Raw genomic sequence first — 11,372 nt, forward strand, 5'->3', positions numbered from 1 at the left:
AAAGGCTGATAACAATTAGTTCAATCAACGCGGAGTTGCTTTAATCCCTAATTAAGCGCGCGCACGAGGATACATAAAGCCCTGATTAGTGGAGCACAGATTAAGCGAGTCACCATGGAGACGGAGGGAAAGAAGGAACACCACAAACGAGTACAGGAGACGTTTCAGTGCAACTGTAACATTCCTGACTGCCCAACAGACGGTAGCCTTGGAAACGTGCTCAGCGTCACCAATATTATACAGAAAGCTCCCGTTTGCAAAAAACCGAAGTGCGATAAAAAATAATATGTACAGAACTGAGAGGATGTCCACGATGTGTCACATGAGCAATATTAGGCCTGAGGATGTTATTCAAATAAATTGTAGATTGTGCTGAAAAACGGTAACGTTCACACAGGAAATCATCAGGAAATGATAAAATGTCCAAATGCGCTCTAATCACTCTCTCCCGGCGGAGAGCTCTGCGGAGAATTTGGGCTTCAACATCTACTGGCTCTTCAAGGAAGGAGCACGCCATGTCTGACACTTCCTACAGTCAGGTTTCCGACAAAGAGGCGGAGAACGTCAGGGTTAGTTGAAGTAAACCTGCTAGGGGGCAGGTTAGCTTCACGGAGTGTGTCGTCATAGTAACTCACTCAGAATTAATCTAAACTCGCTTTGTGAAACCGAAAACCCAGAGTTTTCGTTAACTCAGGGTATACTTACTCAGAGTTTGCACTAAACCGGCTTCCTGAAATAGGGCCCAGGGCCCTGTTTCAGGAAGCCGGTTTAGAAAACTCAGAGTGAAAAACGACACTCACGGTTGAGTAACCCCGAACTGTCCAACTCGGAATATTCCGTTTCAGAAAGGCTGATAACAATTAGTTCAATCAACGCGGAGTTGCTACAACCCCAAGTTATGCACGCGCACGAGGATACATAAAGCCCCGATCAGTGGAGCACAGATTAAGCGAGTCACCATGGAGACGGAGGGAAAGAAGGCGCGGTCGACGTATTTCACAGTGCTCGAGGCGGAAATTCTGATGGCAGCATATGCCGACAGCATGCACATCATGCAGAAAAAAAGTAACACAGCCGCAGCTGCAAAGGAAAGGGAGCATGCATGGCAAAACATAGCCGACAGAGTCAATGCGTGAGTGTTAATTTAAACATTGATCTAGGGATTTCCACCCATATAACACGTTATTTTATCATATGTCATTCTATTTATTATGTTATACATTTTATTTTGTGATGTGATGTGAGCGCAGGTGCAACCCAACAGGCCCCAAACGTTCCTGGCAGCAAGTAAAAATGAAGTATAAAAACATAGTCCAAACAGGTAAGGTGTAATTGTATTATGAGCCATAGTGCTTGGTCTGTGTGTCCTATGTAAATCAATTGCAGTTAGAGGCTACAGTAATATACCACCTGTAAGCACATATTGAAATTATCTGAGCACATCACAAGTACACATTTGCCTACTCTGTATGCCCAAATGTGTGCCGTCACAGCCAACAGAAAAAAAGCGGAGGCCCGAAAAACAGGTGGGGGTCCTCCACCACCACCACTCACAGAGGCTGAGCAGTTGGCCCTCAGCCAAAACAGTGGGCGCCCTGTGGCTGAAGGCATCTCTGCGGGGACATCCTCTGTGGCAACAACCCCACAAGACACAAGTGCCTACATAAGGGGTAAATCCAAAACAATACATGGCGTGCATACATCCATTCTGCACAGTCACCTTGACCAAAATGAACTATGTCGTAGTGAAGTTACTGTCCTACTGACAGAGAATGACAGTCATCAAACAGTTAGGTGAATAAACAACACTGAGACACTTGGAAACTGTTAACGTGCTGCACGGGTGAGGGCCCAGGGAGAGACTCACACACACCGAGCTGCAGTGGTACGTCTTTATTATGAGCATAGCAGTGTCCTTTAATTTTGCATACATGCGTGTGTGTGTGTTAACCTCCCACAGGGTGAGCTCCCTGTTCCCAGAGACAGAGCGAGTAGTACATTCCGTACCTTTCCCAATAAGTGTAACATATGAACATATACCTCAATGCAACATAAAGCTCATAAAAGCGTTTCCACCCTGACACCTACTGATTTTGCCTTCCCTCAGTGTCGGTTGTCTCTGAGAGCATACTGACAATGAGGTGTATGGTGATTGGTATGTCTGGTAATTGCCATTTGCGCCCACATAAGTCATGAGTGACCTGTATGAACCCCATATTCTTCCAGTTGACGGTGATGGTGTACTGCATCTGGTGCAGCCCCCTGTTGAGCCAGACCGACATGCAGTTGTGAGTACTCGTAATACTCCACAGACTACATGTGTCAACAGTAGAACAGCAATGTTGTTAAATGTCTCCACCACAGGCACATGATGACGAAACAGTGACAGCTGCTACAGAGGAGGCTGCAACAGAGCCACACTATGAGGTATACAGTGTACAGTGGAAAATATAACAACTGACGACAATGTGGTACTATGATGACACCATGGACTTACTATGTCCCCGGCAGAGTGATGCTGGAAATGAAGAGGAAGAGGGTCCAGCCACTCCTACAACGAACCTTTCCACAGTGGGTTGTTCAGCACTGATTTACAACCAACCTAAGTAGGCATGTACTATGGATGCCAATGCTATGTCCCTTGTTGCAATAGCTCCCTGTGAAGCAGCTGTATAAGACATATCTGGCCAGGAAGATAAGAAAGTGCGACATGGAAATGGTGCACCTCCAGCTGCAGATCCAAAAGTCGAAGCTGGAGATTGTACTGCTGGAACAACAGTTAAGGGTGGGTGGAGTGATCATAGATGGACGAATCATGTCAGTGTTTGTACAACATACTAATATACGCATTTATTCTTTGTGTACAGGACATACAGGGTGACCAATAAAGGCAGTTGACCACAGTATCTGTGTATTTGTCTTGTAACATGTTGGGTTGACGGGTCACAGGAAATGGTTGTGGCATATGGTGTCTCTGACTGCTCTTCCATCCTGTACGTTCGTGGGTGGGTCAGGATGTTCATCGTGTGGATCACTGCTGTTGTCTGGTTCAGCTGGACACTGTTCACCTCTAATCGTGGCAATGTTGTGTAGGATCACACATGCCACAATGATGTCACATGCCCTTTCTGGGGTGACCCTGAGTCCACGAAGGCACTGGAACCGGGCCTTGAGCATTCCGATGGTCATTTCAACTCTGGCCCGTGTCCTGCAATGGGCCAGATTATAACGCTGCTGTGGGCCTGGTTCAGGGTCAGGGTAAGGGGTGAGCAAATAGGGTAGACATGGGTACCCCCTATCACCAAGCAGGTGGCCAGTGAACTCTCCTAGGACAGAAGAATATTTAATAATTCCAGTGCTGGCAGTATCTTCCTGTCTGCAGCCGTTAGCGCCGCTAACACTAGCATTGTTGGAGACCTTAGCTGCAGCCTCGAAGCGAGCATAGAAAGTGTTCAGCTCGTCTGCCAGAGTCACGGCCGCGTTCGTCATACCGGTTGTTGGTGCTTTATAGTCCGTTATTGTCCTTAGTCCCCGCCACAGGCTCCTAGAGTCACTCTGTTGGAGTTGTGACTCTAGTTTCCTCCCGTAGCGCTGCTTCGCCTCTTTCACCGCCCTCCGCACGTTATATGACGCGGCTTTGTACGGGTCCATGTCCCCCGTCATGAGTCCCGTGTTGTAGGCAGCGGTGCGGGATCTCAGAGCGTCGCGGATGGTTTTATCCACCCACGGCTTCTGGTTGGGAAACGTTGTGATAGTCTTTGTCTCCACGGTATCATCCGCTAGTTTCCCGATGAATCCCACAACCGCTTCCGTAAACACGTTGACGTCATCGTCGGAGCTGTTTCTGAACATGCCCCAGTCTGCGTCATCGAGTGCGTCCTGTAACGCGGCCACCGATTGATCCGTCCAGCGCGCGACCTTCCTCTGAACCGGAACTTCCTGTTTCAGCCTTTGTTTGTATTTTGGCATGAGGAAGATGGCGGCGTGATCAGATTTGCCAAACGGGGGGCGGGATTGTGCCTTGTAGCCGTCCTTGACCGTAGTGTAGCAGTGGTCCAGTGTCCTTTCACCCCTGGTGGGGCAGGTGATGTGTTGATAAAAGTTCGGCGCTGCGCGTTTGAGGTTGGCGCTATTAAAGTCCCCCGTCACAATAAGCGCAGCGTCCCGGTGTTGTGTCTGGTGCTGTGTGAGTGCCTCATGCAGCTCGCATAAGGCGGTGACCGTGTCCGCTTGTGGTGGAATATAAACGGCACTTACAATGACCGATGTAAATTCCCGAGGTAGATAAAAAGGACGACACATGATGGACAGTAGTTCCAGATTTGGTGTGCAGGAGCGTGTGAGAGGAACAACGTTCGCACTGTTGCACCAGTTGTTGTTCACCATTAAACACACGCCGCCTCCCCTTGACTTCCCCGAGTCCCGTGTCCTGTCCATGCGGTGAACCGAGAAGAACTCGGCCGGCTGGATGGCGTGGTCCGGCACCGCTGGGTTCAGCCATGTCTCGGTGAAGCAGAGGAGATTGCAGTCCCGAATGTCTCTCTGGAACTTTATCCTGGCCCTGAGGTCGTCAAGCTTGTTCTCCAGTGACTGGACGTTGGCGAGCAGGATGCTAGGCAGAGGTGTGCGGTGTGCACGAGCTCTCAGCCTGTTCCTGACGCCGGCTCGCTTCCCTCTAGGCCGCCGCCGCTTCCCTTTGTTCTCCCTCGAGATCTCACTCGGCCAGCTCGGATCCGGAGTTAAAAACTTCGAATTGTGAGTACATTGTATACCAATAGAAACAAGAGTGTCACTGTCATACCTAATGTACCCAATGGTGATGATTTTGCCGATTTAGAAACGCTGAAAACTAACTTAAAAAACGTGCTCGTCATCTCCGAGCATGAAGTAAGGAGAGCCTTCAAGAGAGTGAACACCAGGAAAGCAGCAGGACCAGACGGCATCCCAGGTCGTATCCTCAGAGACTGCGCATACCAGCTAGCTCCTGTGTTCACTGAGATATTCAACATCTCTTTATCTCAGTCGGTGATCCCCACATGCTTCAAAGAGTCCATCATTGTTCCTGTCCCGAAGAAACCCCACCCTGCTTCTCTCAATGACTATCGCCCTGTAGCCCTCACCTCAGTAGTGATGAAGTGCTTTGAACGCCTGGTCAGAGACTTCATCATTTCTTCACTACCAGACACACTGGACCCACTACAGTTCGCTTACCGTCCAAATCGTTCCACAGACGATGCCATCTCTCATCTCCTCCACACATCACTCACTCACTTGGACACTAGAAGGGGGAATTATGTTAAAATGCTCTTCATAGACTACAGCTCTGCATTTAACACCATAATTCCCTCCACACTCACCACCAAGCTGGAGCATCTGGGACTCAGCTCATCTATGTGTCAGTGGATCTCCAACTTCCTAACTGGCAGACCACAGGCAGTAAGGATGGGCGGACATGTCTCAGCCTCCACCACTCTCAGCACTGGAGCCCCCCAGGGGTGTGTTCTGAGCCCCCTGCTGTACTCTTTGTACACATATGACTGTGTGGCCACTACCAGCTCCACCACCATCATCAAGTTTGCTGACGACACCGTCGTGGTGGGCCTGATCTCTGATAACAACGAGACGGCCTACCTGAAGGAGATTAGGAATCTGGAGAACTGGTGCCAGAGGAACAACCTCCTTCTAAACGTCAGTAAGACAAAGGAGCTGATAGTGGACTTCAGCACTAAGCAGGAGAGGAACTACCAGACCCCCGTCATCAACGAGTGCCCAGTGGAGAGAGTGGACAGCTTCAAATACCTCGGAGTTCACATCACGCAGGACCTGTCATGGTCCTGTCACATCAACACCGTGGTGAAAAAGGCCCGACAGCGTCTCTACCACCTCAGACGCTTGAGAGACTTCCAACTGCCCTCCAAGGTGCTCAGGAACTTTTACTCGTGCACCATAGAGAGCATCCTGGCGGGAAACATCTTAACCTGGTTCGGGAACAGCACCATGCAGGACAGACGAGCTCTACAGAGGGTTGTGCGGTCAGCTGAGCGCACCATCCGCTCCGAGCTCCCTGACCTGCACTCAATCTACAGCAGGCGGTGCTGGACCAAGGCCAGGAAGATCGTGAAGGACCTCAGCCATCCCAACAACAGACTGTTCTCTCTGCTGAGGTCAGGAAAGCGATTCCGCTCCCTGAAGACCAACACAGAGAGACTGAGGAGGAGCTTCTTCCCGCAGGCGATACGGTCTCTCAATCACACCACCACACAGTACTGACCCACACATACAGTTCTTACACACACACTGGACTTTCTGGACTTTGGTTTTGCACAACACTGGTCACTATATTCTTTATTTCCGGTTAATACTTGTACAGCTGCTGTTATTGTGTATATATTTATTTATATTTAGATTTCTTCATACATTCTTATATAGTTCTATATTGTGTATTTTGTTGTACAGTTATTTTATTTTCAACTTTAATTTATATATTTTATCTTATTCTTCCCAGTTAAATTTACCCTTCATTCTAATTTGTGTTGTACAGTTATTTCATTTTTAACCTTAATTTATATTTTATTCCTTCCTAGTTAAATTTACCCTTTTTAATTTTTCATATTTATTTCCTATCTTATTCATAGCCTTTTCCTTTTTTGTTTTCTTTAGGTCACGAGCAGTTGTCCAAGCATTTCACTACATATCGTACTGTGTATGACTGTGTACGTGACAAATAAAAATTTGAATTTGAATTTGAATTTGAATACATGTCAGTGCAAACGTCCCTGTGGCAATTGGTCTCTGTATATTTCACAGTTACTTCGACCCACCATGTCCAAATTTGGTGCTCAGTGTACATTCCCGGAAGATTCGTGAGTCATGTACAGAGCCTGGCCACTTGGCTTCCACATTTGTGATGATGTTGGCAGCATCACATATGATCTACCCAGTGCAGAGAACACATATTAGCATCCATTACCATGATGCCATCACTTGTTGGTGTGAAATGCTACAGGGAATTATGTACCTGTACATTGATGCTGTGGACGGACTTCCTGTTCACATAGTCTCCTTCATTTGCTGAGGGTGCAATGATTGGGATGTGGGTGCCATCTATACAGCCAATCACGCCTGGGAACCCTGGAAATTTATGTACCATTTGAGTGGTAGTTCACGTATCACCACATCATGCATTGAGTTTTGTTCATCCTGATACCTGCAATTTTGTGGAATCCCTCTTTGATGAATCTTGTGGGTCTGTGACCGGGAAACACCACAAACGAGTGCAGGAGACGTTTCAGTGCTACTGTAACATTCCTGACTGCCCGACAGACGGTAGCCTTGGAAACGTGCTCAGCGTCACCGATATTGTACAGAAAGCTCCCCTTTGCAAAGAAACGGAGTGCGGTACAAAGAATATGTAATGGACTGAGCGCATGTCCGCGATGTGTCACATGCGCAATATATGGCCTGAGGATGTTATCCAAATAACTTATTGATTGTGCTGAGAAACGGTAACGTTCGCACAGGAAATCATCAGGTAATGATAAGATGTCCATACGCGCTCTGATCACTCTCTCCCGGCGGAGTGCTCTGCGGAGAATTTGGGCTTCAAGATCTACTGGCTCTTCAAGGAAGGGACACGCCATGTCTGACACTTCCTGCTGTCAGGTTTCCGACAAAGAGGCGGGGTCAGTCAGGGTTAGTTGTAGTAAACCTGCTAGGGGGCAGGTTAGCTTCACGGCGTGTGTCGTCATAGTGACTCACTCAGGCTTCAGCTGAACTCGCTTTGTGAAACCGAAAACCCAGAGTTTTCGTTAACTCAGGGTATACTTACTCAGTTTTTCCACTAAACCGGCTTCCTGAAACAGGGCCCAGGTCATAACTTCTTACCTGAAGCTCATTTCACCTGACAGTCGGACTGGCGGCAGCCTTGGGTCTCTCCACCTCCGCCTCCCCTTTCCCCCATCCACCTGCTGGCCTCCACCACTTGCTAATTTTACTGAATCTGTGAAAGCTCCACCGTAGCCACTACCAAACAATTGAGTTATTTTTACACGTCTGCCAGCATCTGTCCAATCCGCCACCTTTCACTGTTTACACAGTTACGGAAAAAAAAAACAACAACAACAAAACATCGGCCCATTTAAAAAGAAAAATTACCAGGCAAATGCCCGGTGGGCCGATGGCCAGTCCAGCTATGTTAGTAGCACTCCATCAATCAGCCCTTTATTGAAGAGCAGCTGCGCAGAAGCCACTAAAAGGTAAATAGTGCTTGTCAAACTAAAGACTCTCTGTGCCTCAGTGATTGTTGTGTTAAACTTCAACTGCTCAATCACACGGTAGCATTTCAATGCTTTTAGACATGTAGATATGTTTAAGAAAACCTGCTGAAGTTCAAAGTGTACACATCAGAAGGGAGGTGAAAGGTGATTTACATGAAAATTGTATGAATGTCTAAGTATTTTAGAAATGTTGATCTGCTGGGATTTCCCCCCGAAGCCATCTCTAGGTTTTACAGAACAGAATGATCGGAAAAAGAGAAAATATCTACTGAGAGAGAGTTATCGGGGAAAATTCTAGTTTATGTCAGAGGAGACTAGCCAGACTGCTTTGAGGTGATGGGGAGGATACAGTTACTCAAATAACCACTTGTTACAACCAAGATGTGCAGAATAGCATCTCTGAACAACAGACAGATGCACTTTTCACATGAGATTTTCTTTAATGGAAAAATTAATTTAAATGCAGCGTCCCTCTCCAATCAAACTGCACTTGTCCACCAATTATCTTCAGCAACTCGTTCAGATAACAGCTGCTCCATATTCACAAGAATGCACAAAGAAGAGCAGAGGAAGACGAGAAAGGCTTTGAATGTTAAATGCTTTAATGGTCACAGACACCAGACAACCTGCAGCCACAGATGGGAACAGAAACCTCGTGTTCACACCTGCTCATCCCACAATACAAAGGAACAACAAATCGGTGATTTAACTGTTATTCATGGATAATGAAACACTGTCCCGGCCTCCTACACAAATCTAAACATCAGACAAAGTGGGGCAAAGGAGTGCGTGGGAGGAGTGACACATCCAAGCTTGCTTTTTACTTTTTTTTTTTTTTTTTTTTTTTTTTTTTTTTTACATACACAGAATGACTAGTCATTAATAAGGAAAACAAAGACCACATCAGTCATTTTAACAGTCCTAACACTTAATGAGTAAATTCTGTCAATTTACCATTACATTTCTTCGAAATAAAAGGGATAAATCATTTGCAGAATATTTAGATTTATTAACATGAAACTTTTAGCATTATTATAATCTGGTTGATTAAATACTTTTCCTGAGGCTTGACATTTTAGTTACATTTTCAGACAAAATGGTGAAACCACATGGGAGCACAGACTGTGCATCAGCTTTCAAGAAATTTAGTTTAAGGGGTTCATTATTATGACTGTAGTGTGCTGAAAATTTCACTCAATATTAAAATGGATTGGAGTTCTTTAGTGAACGAATGGAAAGAAATCCCATGGCTGCTTTCTTTCCAGATATTATTAAGATGAAAACATTGATACAGCTCTAATATCTCAAGATAAAGGCAATAGCTTTTATCTACTGAGGGGTAAAAATAAAACTTATTAAAGAAAAAGGGAGAAGCTGCCTTCAGTCTATTCAGTCACTTGAGCCGGCGAGAGCAGCGGACTCCGGGCTTCATAGTTTCCAGATCCCCGCTCTTTCGCTACTCAGGTTAAACATGATATATTAGTCACTCGGATAACATAAAAATGTAATTGTTTGGCTTTTTTCTTTGTTTTATTTGTTCCGGAGTAAATCGGTTTGGCTGAGATCAAAGTTATTAGATTAAATAAAACTTTATCAATCCATCGGGTGGGTTCCTCCGGGATTTTCACACAGCTGAATAAACGTTAAAGAGAAAACTGATTAAACAGAAGTGTCAGACGGTCGAGAATTTACGCCAGTGTCCAGTTATATTTTAGATAGCAAGGAGCAGACGGCCAAGTTTATTAAACTCCACCGACACAGCGGTGACGCAAATCTGAAGGCTAGACCGTCCCATTTCACAGCCTTGCACTTTCGGCCTTCTCGGTCTTTGAAGGACCCGGCCCACGTAGACCACGAGGGCCAGGTCCTCCGAAGGATGCAGCCGACGTTTTGGGACACAGCTTGGGTCTGCTCTCTGGGAACTCTGGTTTCCTCCTACAATCCAAAGATTTGCATGGGGGGTTATGTTAATTAGTTATTCTATACTGACTGCAGGTGCGACTGGTTATCTGTATCTCTGTGTTAGCCCTGTCGTGATCTGTCCAGGGTGTGCCTGCCTCCTGCCCTGTGATAGCCTCCAGCCCACCTAGATGGATGGATGGATGGATAGAAGGTTACAAATGATCTTCTTATGGCCTCTGACAGTGGACTCATCTCTGTGCTTGTCCTGCTAGACCTCAGTGCAGCATTCGATACTGTTGACCATAATATCCTATTAGAGCGATTAGAACATGCTGTAGGTATTACAGGTACTGCACTGCAGTGGTTTGTATCATATCTATCTAATAGACTCCAATTTGTTCATGTAAATGGAGAGTCCTCTTCACACACTGAGGTTAATTATGGAGTTCCACAGGGTTCAGTGCTAGGACCAATTCTGTTTACATTATACATGCTTCCCTTAGGCAGTATCATTAGAAGACATAGCATACATTTTCACTGCTATGCTGATGACACCCAGCTCTATCTGTCCATGAAGCCAGATAACACACACCAATTAGTTAAACTGCAGGAATGTCTTAAAGACATAAAGACCTGGATGGCCGCTAACTTTCTGCTTCTTAACCCTTTACAGCCGGTCGGAGCGGGCACGCTCTGTTTTGCGTAACTATTTTTAAATCCCGGTAGCTCTGCAACCACGTAAGCTAGCGCAATAATTTTTTTTGCATATGAAACCGGAGGAGTTGTACTTACATCTGATGCCATCAGCTTGTCCTCGGTCACGGTTTCCTTCCACATAAAGCTTTGCAAAAACTGCATAAAAAGCGCTTGCAGGAACAAAAACATAATATTCCAGAAACACGCTGTGCCGATCCAATCAGCTGTTCATAACACTTCCTATGTTGGAATAGACGTCAGCGCGAACTTTTGCATTTCCGCCATTACCTGCCCGAAACCGGAAGTGACGTCATTTTCGCGGAAATATAGTCTTTTTTATGATCAGGGCCTCAGTGCATATACTGCTCTTTTTAAAAGTTATCTTTGACTTTATGACTTTCTGTGTCGTTTCTGGGATGATTAGGACTCATATTGCACTGCTGGAAATAGTTTATTTTGATGCACATGCTGCTTTTTTGCAAATTTGCAGTATAATAT

General features: G+C 46.0%; 1 protein-coding gene across 1 annotated transcript; it reads left to right on the forward strand.

The window, feature by feature from the left end:
* Positions 1-959: 959 nt before the first annotated feature.
* LOC308399862 (uncharacterized protein) lies at positions 960-2,454 on the forward strand (the record flags this gene model as incomplete). Its single annotated transcript, XM_080887273.1, has 5 exons — positions 960-1,132; positions 1,251-1,321; positions 1,494-1,670; positions 2,227-2,288; positions 2,365-2,454. The coding sequence occupies 5 exons, from the start codon at positions 960-962 to the stop codon at positions 2,452-2,454; spliced, it is 573 nt and encodes a 190-aa protein (XP_080743399.1).
* Between the last annotated feature and the right edge of the window lie 8,918 nt (positions 2,455-11,372).

The sequence above is a fragment of the Rhamphochromis sp. 'chilingali' genome, assembly GCF_963969265.1.
Source record: "Rhamphochromis sp. 'chilingali' genome assembly, chromosome: 7".
Lineage (NCBI taxonomy): Eukaryota > Metazoa > Chordata > Actinopteri > Cichliformes > Cichlidae > Rhamphochromis > Rhamphochromis sp. 'chilingali'.